Consider the following 15,434-nt stretch of genomic DNA (forward strand, 5'->3'; position numbering starts at 1 on the left):
GGCTGTGTCACACAGAGCTGTGATTGTGTTTCCTGTATCTTGGAAATATATGTTGACCATGGTCATACGCTGCCAGCATGTCAGCAAGGGATCTGTTCCCTCTGTATTGTGCAAAGTTACTGTTAGCAAGGGTTGGGAGGTGGTGGTTCAGGCAATGTAGGAAGTAGGTATGGGGAGAGGAATACATATTCATAGCGTCACAGTTTGAGGTGGGATTCTCCCCCGCCCCTTACCTGTGTGCATTGTTGTTGTATCTCCAGTTGGGCAAGGGAAGGCTTTCCATTGGAGTCAGGGGTCCTCGGATTAATAAAGGTTTCGAGCAGAGCAACATTATGGAAATGCTACAAAAATGTTTTCTCCTGTGACTGTACAGAGTCCTTTTTTGTACACACTGCCTTTTCTGTGGAGTTCCAAGTGTGCACAGCATGGGCTTTGAGACATAACAGCAAGGGGCTTTGTACTCATCTCCTGAGGTATACATGTCATGTGATACTTAGAAAGTTTCAATTGGCTGCACACTTACGTGGGTATCAAAGATACACTGGACCTTGAGGACAGGCTGAAGAGAGAACTTGCATTTTTCCTCCATAGAGGGCTCTGCACTTTAAAAACTTACGTCAGGGTTAGCTAAAGTAACGTTACACCTGCATTGGGGGGTATGACTGGGGCAGGAGAAGCAAAGGAAGTTGATTGAGTCCTGCTTCATCCCAAATGCTGGCCTACTCTGGGCTGCACTTAAACACTGGCCAGGCACTGGTGTGGCTCGGTGGAAGCATGTCTTTGGAATATTTATTTACTTTGTTCGTAGTTTACTTCTCATTGAAACTCAAGATGGGTGCATTTGTGTGCGCTGAGCAGTTCAAGGATGGGACTTGCTGGGGCTGAGATGATGCAGCTGCATTTGCTTGTTTTGTACACAATCATGCTTAGGTAGAATGATTTGTGGACAGTACTTAAGGAAAGGCTCCCCTTGTTTCCTGTTGTGATACAGGAACAAGATTGTTCATGAACTTAACAGAAGTGTTGTGCAGGGTTTTTTTTCTCCTTCCACTGTTGTCTTTTTTTAGTTGTTTATAACATGAAACGTACCCTTTTCACTTTGCAGCTTTTAGCCGTTCTCGTCAGGACTACAGCACCGTAGACCCTGGATTCACAATGAGAAGGAAAATGGAACACCTGCGAGAAGAGAGAGAGCAAATAAAACAGCTACGCAATGTAACTTTTTTCTTAAGCAGATCCATAGCTCCCTTTGCAGAGTAGCAGAATGTATTTAAATATCATGCCACGCCATAGTGGAATGCCACTTTGCTAGGACAGGCATGAAAGTGGCTTGTTCATGTCATATCCTCCTTGTTCCTCCCACCTTCCTTTTAATAGTACAAAAAAACCCCAGCCTCTAATGGAAAGCCCTAAATAGGTTATGGTGCCCCTCCTTTACAGCCCTGCTTTAGAATTCTGGCTTGTAGGGGCAAGGAAGTTTTAAAGCTGTAGTTTGGCTTTGCAACAAAAAGGGAAGGGTGGAGAAGTAAGTGATAACAAAAGCTACATTTGTGCCCCTCACTGCAAATTGAATTGTGGTTTTAAAGTAATATCTGAATGTGGCCATAGTGATTTGAAGGTATGTGTGTTTTGCTAAGTGCAGGAAATGTAGATCCTGATCTGCAGTAAAAGCATTGTGACAGTGGGCATTATTTTTACCACAGACTCTTGTTTTTAACAGAATCTTGAGTCACGTTTGAAAGTCATTTTGCCCGATGACATTGGAGCAGCACTGATGGATGGCGTGGTCCTGTGCCATTTAGCCAATCATATAAGACCACGCTCTGTTGCCAGTATTCACGTCCCATCACCAGCTGTGGTGAGTAAGCTGTGCATTCTTAAGTCTAGCAGACTTCATGTACCAGATTTTTTCAACCTGCCTTCACGGTGCATAAAATAAATATCCTATATCCTTATGAATACAAATATGACTCAACTACATTTTCCAGGAATATTGACTCTTTCATATATTTGGTAGAATTTCTACTTTTATGCATTTATAAACTGTACCCATCAAATTCCTTGATAAACAATGGCAGTGATAATCTATCTTTTTAACAGCCTAAACTCAGTATGGCGAAGTGCCGAAGAAATGTTGAAAATTTCCTTGATGCTTGCAAAAAACTGGGCGTCCCACAGGTAAATGGTAAAAAACGTTTCTAATTGTGATCATCAAGTTGGTGACATTCCAGTTTTTGTAGGAACCTTTCAGAAACCATGTAGATCTCTGTGTAGATGGGATAAATGCCTGTTTAGCAATAGAGCTGACCAGGTTGCACAGGGTAAGATGGAGGAAGTGTGTCATAGTTTTAGAGCTGCCTCTCTCTTCAGCTGTGAACTGCTGCCATGGATGGGTGGTGAGACTTTGCTTTTATTGCCTCTGCTAATAGAATGTACAGAAGTTAGAGTCATGCATCTGGGTCTTTCCCTTCCCCAATTCCCCTTCATAGGGAAATGTAGATGAATGGGAACAAACAGCAATTAGTTCTTAGCTATTGACCGAAGCTGTATAAAGCTGGTGATGTATACATATTTTAGACTGCTGTGGTTGCCTAACCTACCCAATCTAATATATTCCTGCCTACCTTTCCTCTCTCAGGGAAGTACACATGGTTTTCTGTTCCCATTTTATCCTTTTAAACTAACCTGTGAGACTAACTTCAGCAGGTTAGACTGAGAGAATAACTGAACCAAAGTCACATGAAGCTGCCTTACCCTGAATCAGGCTATTGGTCCATTAAAATTTGTTTTGTCTACTCATACTGGAAGTGGCTTTCCAGGGTCTCAGGCGGAAGTCATTCACATCACCTGTTGCCTGGTCCTTTTTAACTAGAGATGCCAGGGATTGAACTTGGAACTTTCTTCATATGAAGCAGAGGCTCTTCCACTGAGCCACAGTCCTTCCCCTGAAAGCTTTGTGGGATAGTATGGATATGACGCCAGACATGCCAGATGCTAGTATGGATATGAAGCCCAACTTGCCAGATGCTAACTACTGCACCACCTTGTGTTGTGACCTTTTCATTGTTGGTGAAGGCAGTATACAGATAGACACCACACAATTATTTTTGTATACAGATTGGTGCTTGCAGAATACCATTTCATAAAACATGCTAAGGTTCTCTTGAAAGCTTGGAAAGCAGTTTGAATAATAGATACCACACACAATATCACAAAGAGAAAATGCAAGGTCCCAGTTGTAGGGATGCCTAAGGTTGTCCCTTGGATCATAGCCTGTATCTTAACATGCTATTTAAATTCTAAATTTATATTTTCTTATTAATGGTGGTGGTAGTGGTGGAAATAACTTCCCTGTCCCCAGGATTTATATTTAAACAGGAACAGGTGGTAGAATGATAAATGAACGTCTGATTTGGGGAGTAAGGATCTTAAAAATCCCATTCAGCTGCACTAACTAATACTAAGAGTTGTATTCTTTCCTTTCCCAGGAGAGACTTTGCTTGCCTCATCATATTTTGGAAGAACGCGGTCTTGTGAAAGTTGGACTCACAGTTCAAGCTCTTCTGGAAATACCTTCATCTAAAGCGCCTCAGCTTTCCTGTCTGTAAGAGGACTCTTGGAAAACAAATGTTGCCATAATGTGGTTGCAATGGATTGATGCCAACCAGTCCAGCTTCCTCTGGAGGAACACCTTAAGCCATCAAAAAAATTTTCAGGCCAGATGGTTTAGATAGAGCCTTATTTTTGGACCTCTTTGTAGAATCCTGATGTCAAACTGACAGTGACCCAGCTTAGTAAAGAATTGTACTGCTTGTTTGTTGAACTTGGAGCCATCAGATTTTGAGATCTTCAGTCTCTTGCCAGGTCTTAATTCTCCCATTAGCACTTCATGATGTTGTTTTTTCCCCCCCTTAAATGAAAAAGCAACCTGGGATTCTATTATGCTGCACTGCTATAGGCTCTTAGAGTTGCAGCACATATTGTAGGAGACCAGAGGGAATGCATGGGCAGGGAATCCAGCCCAGTTGTTGGGTCTCTGTGATCACAGATTCATTCCTTATAACATGCATTAGTCTCCTGTGCCAGGTTGTCTGCGCACTGCAGGTCCAGGCTAAAAATGTAATATGAAAAGTAGCTCTCAAATGACTGCTGCTATGTGGTTGGTGAAAATCTGGATGATCATTCACATTGTCCATTTTTACCATATTCCAAAATATTTGTCCTTCATTTCTTGCACTTCTTATTGTTGTACCATCCCCAAAAGTTTAGTTGGTGTATGATGATAACAAAAATAGTATACAGTATAAAGGAAAAGGTGTGTGGGTTTTTTCAGTATTCTAGGTTGGTGCCAAATTTTTTTTCAGTTGTACTGTAGATTGTTTACATGTGAAGTGCCTGTGTATTTGATAACTTCTACTAGTCTTAAACATTTTTGCAATTCTTTTTATGTCTCAATAGATGCAATGCATATTTTTAAATATTAGGTTTTTTTGTAAGGTTGGTAATAAGTGAAGTTTAAAAGACTAACATCTGAGTGTTGGATGTTCTTAAGTTTGCACAGTTTGACTTTATTAAGTTTGCTTTTTTTAAAAAAAATGTAAATACACTTTTATTTATCCTATTTAATTTGATACTTAATCACTTTTTAATGTATTGTTAGACAAACAGATGTCACTTTTTAAATTATTTTCCTTGTCTGGGACAAACAATGGCGTATAGAGTGAGTAAAATAAGTTGTGTGGAAGCTTACAAGTTTGGGGGTAAAACTGCCAAAAAAATTTCTCAGGTTTATATTGTGACTGTTGGGGTTTCACATCTTGCCCCTGACTTCACGTTTTTGTTCTTTTTAAAATAAGAGGATATGCCATAAAGTGATGAAATGGAAGCCAGGCATAGTTCAGTTTTTGCAGTGTCTACTGAACCACTGTAAATTTTGCTTGTTTAGGACCCTGAGCAGTTTCTCCTGCACTGGATGTCATCATCCCATGTTGCAAATCGGTGTTTCTAGCACCCTTTGCAACACATCAATTTTGCATTTGTATTTCCCACCATTTAAAAGCTCTAATACTGGACTATCGGCAATCTTTGTGGGGGACTAAGACAGTCATTCTCCACAATGGCTGTCCTTGCAGACTTAAAAAGTTCTTGAGTTACCTTCCTGTGTGGAAACAGTGGATCACAAATTGCTGAATTAACCTTTTAGTTTATTTTGTAGACATTTACTCAGATTAAAAGGGGAACAAGGTTTTTTTATATTTTTGCAGTTTGCCTGTCTAGTTAGAGTAAGCTCCAGCTCTCCTTGCCCAGATGATGTGGAAAAATATTCTTCCTATTTAGTTTCTGCTACTGGAAGAATTTGCATTCCTGTTGGCTGTGGCAGTGTATAGTTGTGCAAACTGAACCCAGTGACAGTAGACTGGTTTGAGGGCTGCCCTTTGCGTGAGATGTGTGAAATATGGGTGCTTTGCTCGATGTGTGCCAAGTAAACCTCAGCAACTCTTGCTCAGGTTAATAGCTTGATGTGAATGTGAGGCAGGTTTTGTAGATGGCCTCCTTTGGCCAATGAAAAAGCACAGCAAACTGCATATCAAAAAGCTTTTAAAGAAGTGAATTATTTTAGATGATACCTCATACATTCCTACTTTTGCTCATTAATTTTGTATTACTATAAGTATTGTCTTTTTGAAAATTTATTTGGGTTTATAGCAGAAGAAACAAAAGTTAAGGATTACTGTTGTGTGGATTGTGCCCTGATCCAAGTTGGCAGCAGGGTCTGTTGGCCTGTTCCTTCTCTTCTCCCCAGCCCTTCTGGCTACTCCTTCAAGACAAATGCCACTTCAGAACAGCTACTATAGTTTACTGTAAATGGCTGAAGAGTGGAGGCTGGGTGGGTGAGCAGCCAGGAGTTGGGGTGAGAACTTGGTGTGTGCCCTTCGGTTTGAACTCAAACCCTGTGGTGTTGTAGGATTTGTATCATTTTGAAGAACAATCACCCATGGCTTTTTTCATACTGTTATTCCTCCTCTACAAAAGAGGCTGGGCATGCAGCTTTGCTCTCTGTGGACTTGTGGAAATAATTATACAGGTTATGCAGGAAGAAAAGTTCATCTTCCCCACCCCCACATTCCTTTTTTCTTTGCTTCCTAAACCAAGCAATATAGCTAAGCTTGTTCTCCCTAAAAGCTTCTGCAGATTGTTTTTAGAAGTCATCCTTGCCAAAGCATGGTATTCTTTTGGGGTTCAGAAGAATGGAATGTGGTGCAGGCTCCCAATGAAGGTGTGGCCTTTTCTTGCTAACAATCTCATTCCTCATAAAGCCATCCTTCCCATGTCCCCAGCTAGGGCAACCTACTTGCCTCTAACATGTGCAGCTGTGTACATGAGAACATGCAAGCTGTTTGCTGAGCAGCAACTTATTTTTGAAAATGTGTTGTTCCTGTGACTTAGTAAAATTCAGAAGTTACTACTGTGTGGACCAAGGTTTCCTTTTCATAAGAATAGTGTTGGCAGTCTGCCCTGATATGCGCTTGCAGTTCTGAAACTAAAATTCTTCCCTTTGGTCTTTAGAGTAATCCATTGGAGTAGATAGTAAATCAAAACTATGTTTTGAGGATTTATCCAATTCCCCAGATCAAAATCAGCTCAAAGATGTGCTGGCCATGGCTTTCATCAAGAGACCTTGAGTGAGGGCGCCAGGAATTGTGTTAGACTTAGTTTATATCTTGCTAGTCGTTTCTTATGATAGAAATACCCTTCTGTCATTGGAACAGGGAGGCCAATTTTTGCCAGTTCCCTCTTCCCACTGCAGACCTCCACTTTGCCCCTAGTGCTGTTCACGGAGGCATTCTACTTCCCCCAGAACAACAGTTCAGAAGGGGTAGTAAGAAAATCCTGCCCCATGAGCTCTACTACCAGATCTCATTGGAAACAAGGTCCAGATGTCCCCAAGGTGGAATCCTTGGGGTTTTATGAAGGGAAGTGCTAGGTTAAGGTTGCACTTGGAGGGAACTGTGAAATAGCTATTACCAAAATTAAAGTTGGAAAGTTGCTCTTTGAGACCGAATAAACAGTACATATACAGAAGCGCTTAGGAAGAAGTATTCAGATAAAAATGTTATGTGCTTGGCATTCTAAATGGGGACAGGAAAGAACCCTGTTGAGTAAATCCCCCTCACAGTTCATTGTGCATTAAAGTGCAGCTTTGGGTTTTGCTAAATCAAAGAGTGCGGAAATACACCCCTTTCTTGGTAATTTTAGACCTACTTATTGTTCCTTTGTTTGGAATGTTGTTTTTATAGGTGTTCCTTTTTAATGAAGGATAGGTTTCACTTTGTAAAGGGGACATCCTGTCTCTTTAGAAAGGTATCAAAAGCCTGGCTCCCCCTGTGGAGACTTTGGAAATTGTGCAAAATCATAGTATTTAATTCAAGAAGGGGATACATGTTAGGATTTTCCCCCTTTTCATTGCATTTTAATCATCAAGTACAGCACTTCTTTCCTGACCCTGATCTTGGTGACTTTTGTTCATGGCACACAGATTTACTGATGCTTCTCAGACTGTTTTCATGGTCACCTTGGTCTCCCCCTCATGCTTCCCAAGAATGCCTTTGCACAGACTATAATACCTGCCTTGTATATGCCAGGTTCTCTGTAGATTGATGCTTCTTCTCAGGGGCTGGTCTGAAAAGTGTCCTGCCTCATTCCTACAGAACTGGCTGTTCAGAAAGAGCATTCCCAGACATCCTAGCTCATACAAAACCAGCTCCTTGTGAATGTATCCTTGCTCAAATTTTAGGTGTGCTATTAAAAAACAACAACACGTTGAGTTGTCTTTTTTCTTTGAACCAGATAGTGATGTGTCTAATGATAAAAAAGAACACCACTCAGTGCTACCAATATTTGGGGGGGAGGTATCAGATGCAAATAAGCACACTTGTTAAAGGATTGTTGTGGTGGGGTTGGGTAACTGGGAAGACTCGCAACCTATTCTTTAATCAGTAGAATCGAGACAACAACTAGGATTAGGATGAGCGGGTGGGTACTTTTTTTAAAAAAAGTGGTGTGATCTCTTGTATTCACTTTTGTATTTTTCCTTCCTTCAAATTAAATAACTATAACCAAATTGGCAGCAGCTGCTTTATGTAAATGTATGCAAAACTAATTTCAGCAGTTTGGAAAGTAATCAGAAGTACCAAGGGACTATTACTTTTTCCTGTGTATATATTGCCATATCTATTTGCATTTTAATTCACTTTGCATTCACGTTTGGTAAAATGCTTTCCCCTCATTGTTCATGTTCTTGTATATGATTCAACACTCCTTTCAGGACTACTTCATTGCTGGAGCTTCCAACAAGTATATGTTCATTGAAAATGGTCCTGCTGTTTAATTTTCTTTTGTAAATAGTTTTGTATTGAATCTGCATGGATAAGACCCACATGTCCAAAACTGATGTACATATTCTATGTATAAAATTCAAACTCTTTCATAATTCTTACATAGTCAAATTGTGTTCTTTTGTGGGTTGAAGTTGGTAATGCTCTAATGAGCAGCCTGGTTTGTAATGTGTTTTCACAATACTGCAAATTCTTTGGGAGCTGAATTTGCAGAGTACGTAAGCTATTTCTGACTCTTGTTCAATCGAAATGATTGGTTTTTCATTTCTCATCAAATTCCTAAAGAAAAATCTTAGCAAACACAACAAACTACTTCTTCTTGTTTAAAGGGTCTGTAGTTGCAGTAGTTAATTCCTTGAATTGGGAAATGTTTTGCTTCGACTCATTGCCTTGAATTTTGCCTCATTGACCTGTAATTATTGGTAGGACTCTCTTTCAGGGAACCCCTTGTCATGGAGAGGACTGAACAAGCCAGAGTCATTGGGCAGGGGGCTGCTTCTACTGATGACTTACAAAATGGTCTCAAACCTTGTAACTGTAAAAGGAATAACCATCTTAACTGTTCTCTATCCCATAAGGGCTTGCCATTTCAGCTTAGACCCTTATGTAGGTCTGTATGGGTGGTGGTGGAAAGTGTCACCATAAGCTGACTTGTGGCGACACCGTAGGGCGAGTTGGTTTGCTTCCTTCCTTCCTTCCTCCCTTCCTTCCTTCTTTTGTATTTGTGTGCATGCATGCCTGAAACTCATGTTGATTTTTGGCAAACCCCTGTTGGGGTATGGAGGACATTCAGAGAAATGTCTTGATAGAGCCTGCCTTCACCTCCCGCTCCTGGTATTTCAAGGTCTGCCTTCCATATACTTGCCAGCATCAGCTCTGCTTAGTTTCCAAGATACCCTTTAGGGTTTTCAAGGCAAAAGAGAAGCAGAGATGGTTTGCCATTGCCTGCTTCTAGCGCTATACTAGGGATGTGCATTTTGAAATGTAATCAACCCAAATGAGATAGAAATGTGCCCTGTTAGTTAAATTCAGAAGGCTAACTCATTTGAATAAAATTAGTTTCATTATTATTTAAGGAACCTAATAGGTCACATCAAGCTGTTTTTGATTCTTCACTGTGTGTATTTCTTTGCCACCTCTCCAGGGCAAAGCTGCTCAGGTGGCTCAGACAATATCAAAATAAGATAAAGACAAGATTTTACAGTAAACAACAAAAATCATAAGCAAACCAAGCCCAGCAGCAGTGATGAGGAAGGATCAGATACCTCTCTGAGAGAGAAGAATGCCAAGTCAGAATCTCAGTAATCCTGAGACTTTGTCACATCTGGGAAAGATCCTTGTGCATTTCATCCCAATTGCTTGGGAGACTATTGCAGGTGGAAATTGTTTTCAGTATAACCTTGGAAAACATACAGTTACTGCCCCAAACATGTCATAGATTATTTTACTGCATTTATACCCTACTTCCCACCCCCAAAATAGCTTACACTGTTCTGTCTCTTCCATTTTATCCTCACAACAACCCTGTGAAGTGGGGTTGGGTTGAGAAGCCAAGGCCACTCAGTAAGCTTCCAAGTCAGAATTGGGATCTGAACCTGGGTCTCCCAGATCCTAGTCCAAACCTACGAATGAACACAATGAGCCAAATCAAATTCCTGTGTGTTTCAACTTTTTGCCTGTAACATCTTTCACAAAGGGGGGAGAATGGGCATGCAGTTGTGTGACTGCCTTTAATTCCAGTCCTGAACTCCCCAAACGTGAAATGCTTACTTAGAGCCTAACTAGATATTACAAACTGCATGAGTTTCATAGAATCATAACATTGAAACGGGCTATACAGGCCATTTAGTCCGCCCCACCCCGGTTCAATGCAGAATCTGCCTAAAGCGTCCCTGACAAGTGTTCGTCCAGCCACTGCTTGAAGACTGCCAGTGAAGGGGAACTCACCACCTCCACACACAGCTGATTCCACTGCTGAACTACTCTTACTGTAAAACAATTTTCCCAGTACCTTTCTGCCCATAATTTTAAAGCCATTATTGCAAGACCTGTCCTATCCATTGCTGCCAACAGGAGCAGCTCCCTCCCCTCCTCTAAGTGGCAGCCTTTCAAATACTTAAAAGAGAGCAATCATTTCCCTCCTTACCTCCTCTTCTTAAGACAAAACATTCCCAAGTCCCTCAGCGTTTCCTCATAATGCTTGGTCTCCGGGCACCTGTTTATATCTATTGCCCTCCTATGTACTCTCTCCCTTTCTGTTCACATCCTTTTTTGGAGTGAGGCATCCAGAACCCCAAGATTGCATTATTCTTTTGCTGCTGCACCACACTGCTCATATTTAGCTTACCCAATATCTTGTTCACATGTACTGCTGCCCAGAAGTGTGTCCCTCATCTGGTATGCATGCTTCTCATTTTTGTTACCCAGATGTAGAACTCAGCACTCATCCTTGTTGAATTGCATCTTATTCATATCCACCCACTTTTCCATTGTGTTCAGATGTCATTAAATTCTCTCTTTTCTCGTGTGTTTGCTAATCTTCCCAATTTGGTGTCAGCTGCAGATTTGATGAGTGGTCTTTCCACCCCCTCATCCAGTTCATCATGGGAACTTGCAGGTAAGCTGTAGCTATGAGTTCTCAGAAGCAACTCATAAGTGAAAATGCAGTGGGGCCCGATTCAAATTAGGCCTGCTGTGCAAGGGAAGGAGGAATTCCTGCCTTCCTCCCTGGGTAGCTTTTGGTGACTGAAAAACCCTGGGGCCATGGAGGGAGCATTATTTGCTCCGCTGGGAGCCAGCATGCGTGCAGAGAAAATAATAATGCTATCCCCACCCTGTAACCTTTGGACTCTTTCAGCTACTGAGCATAGCACAATTCAGAAGGCAGGAATTCCTTCTCCCACTCAGCCATCCTTATTTGAATGGGGTCCTGCTGTGTGATTTACTCACAAGTTGCCACTTGGAACTAGAAGCTGCAATATGGCTGCAGGTCCCCATGGTTAACTTAGCAGTTTGTAACATCTAGTTATTCTTAGACAACCAACAGAAGTTACCCAGTCCACAGAAGGAAAGACTTATAGTCACTACCTAGATTTCTAAACAGACATTTTGATAGAACTGGCCCATTTTTTTTAAATTTTAGATATTTATAATCTCACTCTTCTCCCAAATGGTGATCCAAAGCAGCAGATATCCTCCGTTTTATTCTTACAAAACCTTCTAAGGTAGGCTAGCCTGTTACAGGCCCAAGATTGCTCATGGCAAACTGGGCATTTGAGCCTGGGTTCTCCTGGTTCCTCTACTGCCCTTTACCACCCTTTATGGAGCAGTTAGAGACTTCTGCTAATCAAAGAGTGTTTGATGGCATGGAAGGTACACTCTAGTAACAGTCCATTAGTCACCCCTTCCCTCCATCTGTTTTGCTTCTGACTGCCAGTGGCAAAGAGTTTTTCTATACAGCTCACTCCCCTCTGAGGATAAATGACCATATTTCTCCCCTCTGCTCTTGAAGTGGCACACAGCAACAGGAATCAAACTTAACATCAAGGGGGTGGCTGATGGCCATAAAGCATATATCATCAAGTGTCTCATTGAATATGTCCCTGAGATCTGTTCATCATATGCACTTGCATATATCATAAATATAATAAAGCAGAGCTTTTCTTGTAGAAGAAGCCCAGCAGAAACTCATTTGCATATTAGGCCACACCCACTGGCACCACCATTGTTCCACACAGGGCTTTTTGAGGAAAAAGCCAAACAAGAGCTCATTTGCATATTAGGCCACACCCCTGATACCAGCCAGTCCGAAATGCATTTCTGTGTGTTCCTACTAAAAAAAAGCCTTGTCAAAAATACACCTATACACTTAAAGCTACCTTGTCTGGAGTGCTGTTTTTTAACTTGTGGCTTGGGGGCAGGTAGCAGTAGCATTGCGTACTTGGTGGGTGGTGATGGAAAATCAGTAAAGAACTACTGATCCAGAAGATGGTACCAGTCGCTGTACCAGAAGACTGGAGAGTAGCAGATGTTACACCAGTTTTTAAAAAGAGATCCAGAGTGGAACCAGGAATTACAGGCCAGTCAGCCTAACGTCTGTCCCAGGCAAATTAGTGAAACTGTAATCAAACATAGAAGTGTTAGGCACATAGAAGGATAAAGCTTTCTGAGGAAGAATGAGCATGGCTTCTGCAAAGGGAAGTTTTGCCTCACCAACCTTTTGGAGTTCTTTTGAGAAAGTGAACAAAGCATGTAGACTATAGTAACTTAGTAGACATTATATACCTGAACTTCCAGAAGGATTTGGCAAGGTACCTCACCAAAGACTTCTAAGTAATTTAGCAGTCATGTGATAAGAGGATGGATTCTCTTACAGATTTAAAACTTTAAATGATAGGAAGCAGAGGAGGAATCAATGAATAGTTCTCACAATGGAAGGAAGTGAACAGTAGGGTCCCACAAGAATCAATATTGAGGTTGCTATTTAATTTATTCATAAATGATCTGGAACTGGGGTGGGGGGGAGCAGTGTATTGGCCAAGTTTGTAGGTGACTGAAGAGCTCCAAGAGGACCACTGGGTGAGTGGCTGACAATGTGACAAATGAAGTTTAATGTTGGTAAGTGTAAGGTAATGCACATTGGGACAAAAAATCCCAGCTTCAAATGCTAAGACTGAGAGGAAAAAGATCTTGGGGTCCTCACTAGGTGTGTTCCTGAAGCTGGTAGCAGCTTGACCCACCTTTCTCTGGTAGGTTAAAGGTGCTTCTGATATTAATTTGGCTACCCGTACAGTCTATTTCTGCCTCTTCAAACTCTCTGCCACCTTGAATATCATTTCTCATCAGGAAGGTAGTCTTGTGCTTGAATTAAACTTGCTGTCTGTGCGCACACATGTGTGAAGGAGCCCTGGTGTTGTGCATTCATCTATTGGCCTTGAAATCTCGTTCTTTCCCCCTTGCCCGTGAGCCTTTTGTGCCAGGCCTGAGGTAAGGACTATTTTTGTTTTAATGGCTGTCTTATTTCATAGGTTTAATTGGATTAAGCATTACTGCCCAACCTGCCTTGATGAGGATGGGTGAGTGTAGAAATAGAAGTAATACATCAAAAGATTAAAAAACAATCGGATTAAACTGAAGAACCAATACTAAACTGATTATGCTGGGCAGCAGTGTGCTGGCTGACCTTACAGGGAAAGCTTAACCTGAAGCTGAACCAAGCCAATGTAGTGGGCTCAGCAGCTGAAGCAGCACTAAGGGCTGATATTGCTGTATTTTGCTGGAAGCCTCACCTTTGCACCTTCTTACATCTGGCCTCTCTGCTAGCACAACCTCATTTAGCAGCTTTTTTATTAAGTCTGCTTTGTCATGCAAAATGAAGCCGCAGAGGAAGAGTAGAATGTCCTGTCTTTTATTTTCACCCCGGAATATAAAGCTACAGATTCCCTATCTCGTTCCCAGTTATATGGCAAAAAAGTTTTGACTGGCTGGCTTTAAAAGAAGATTAGAGCCAGCAAGGGAAACCTCCGTATTCAGAAGCAGTTTATTTTTTAAATGCCAGTTTGCAGGGGGGAGGAAGGCTTTGGCTTCTGTACTCCTTATGGTCCTTCTAGGGCAGGGATCCACAGCACAGTGCCTGTGGGCACCCTGGTATTCAATGACACTTTTTCTGGTACTTGGCTGTCAAGTGTTTTTAAGAACATAAGAGAAGCCACGTGTTAGACTCTGTTCATTGATACTATTGCTGAATGCTGATTACTAACCAGATTGATTAACTCACATATATGCTCACTAACATATGCTAGTAGAACAGGAGGGGGGGGCAAGTAGGGAATAGCCAGAGAATAGCTTCCCAGGGACATCAAGGGTTGTTAAGCATTCTTTGAAGTAGAGAATGCCCGGCAGATTCTCACCTCCTCCCTAGAGGCAGCAAGGATATTGCCGCCGGGAACTGTAACCACCAACTGTAGAAGATAAGGGGGAGCCGTGTGAAAAGTCTCACATGCAAAAGCAGCCTTTGTTTTGGGAAATGGGAGGGGTAGTTGTAATTGCTTTGATGTAGAATGTTAAATACCAATGATTCAAACTGCTTGCCATCAGTTCCAATACCTATCATGCTGAAGTAACTTTGGAGTATACAATAAATGCAACTTTGTTTCAAATAATCAAGCTTGCTTATTTTGGGAGCTTCAATGAACTTTCGATGACACCATGTTGGATCAGGCCAATGGTTCATCCCGTCCAACACTCTGTCACACATTGGCCAAAAACCCAGGTCCACCAGTGGGGGCTGATGTCCATCAGTGGGGGCCAGGACGTTAGAAGCCCTCCCCGTGGGCAGGGCACAATGAGTCTTTTGCCCAGCAGGACTTCTGATTCTCCATTGGATATTGGATTGGCTGTGCAGATTTTTAAATGGTTGCCTCAGCAGCAGCTGCCACCCCAGCACAAGGATCTTCACTGTGTAACTCAAGGTAAGTTGCAGCAACCGTTTTGTGGCTGTATCCTTCATGTGGTTTTAGAATTCCAGACGAAGCCTGCAGACTCACAAAAGGTTGGGGACCCCTGTTGTAGAGTAGCAACTCATTGTGGGGAATGTGATACTGAACTAGATGAACCTTTGGTCTGATCTAGCAGGGCTGTTCCTTGTGTACTGAAAAGCTCAAACCCTTGTGGACCCCCATGGCTCTGAAACAAAGCCAGTAAACCTGAAGGAACCAAAGTAAAGAATAGTGTATCAAGGCACAAATGGGGCTTTTCTGCCAGAGCACTCTTATTAACGCAACCTCCAAGGGCAAAAGCACCTTCATGGCATTGCTGGCTCATACAGAGAAGCGTGTGCCAGTGCAGGGAGGCCCGAGTCAGTTCTTGAGCTAATAGAGAGGCAATAAATTAAATTTGTCCTGTAAATGGAGCTCTTAAAAGGGAAGCACTTGCCAAGATCAAGAGCCCCTTTGGCACATTATGTTTCTCATTGTATTGATCATTCTGTTTACACCAGGTAGAGCAGCAGTTCAAAGAAATGAAACGGCTTTTGTTAGG

The 15,434-nt window shown here is 41.9% G+C and overlaps 1 protein-coding gene across 5 annotated transcripts in view; it reads left to right on the forward strand.

The window, feature by feature from the left end:
- The window catches only part of LRCH2 (leucine rich repeats and calponin homology domain containing 2), a 59,464-nt gene extending 50,971 nt beyond the window's left edge, over positions 1-8,493 (forward strand). For 4 of the 5 annotated variants that reach the window (XM_060250336.1, XM_060250334.1, XM_060250335.1 and 1 more), the window contains 4 exons: positions 1,106-1,215; positions 1,721-1,858; positions 2,101-2,178; positions 3,489-8,493. In XM_060250336.1, the coding sequence (XP_060106319.1) occupies positions 1,106-1,215; positions 1,721-1,858; positions 2,101-2,178; positions 3,489-3,608 (446 nt within the window). In that variant the 3' untranslated portion in view covers positions 3,609-8,493. The remainder of the gene's footprint in view (positions 1-1,105; positions 1,216-1,720; positions 1,859-2,100; positions 2,179-3,488) is intronic. The other variant, XM_060250337.1, reaches the window with a different exon arrangement.
- The last annotated feature ends 6,941 nt before the right edge of the window (positions 8,494-15,434 follow it).

This window comes from Heteronotia binoei, chromosome 11 (genome assembly GCF_032191835.1).
Source record: "Heteronotia binoei isolate CCM8104 ecotype False Entrance Well chromosome 11, APGP_CSIRO_Hbin_v1, whole genome shotgun sequence".
In the NCBI taxonomy this organism is placed as follows: Eukaryota; Metazoa; Chordata; class Lepidosauria; order Squamata; family Gekkonidae; genus Heteronotia; species Heteronotia binoei.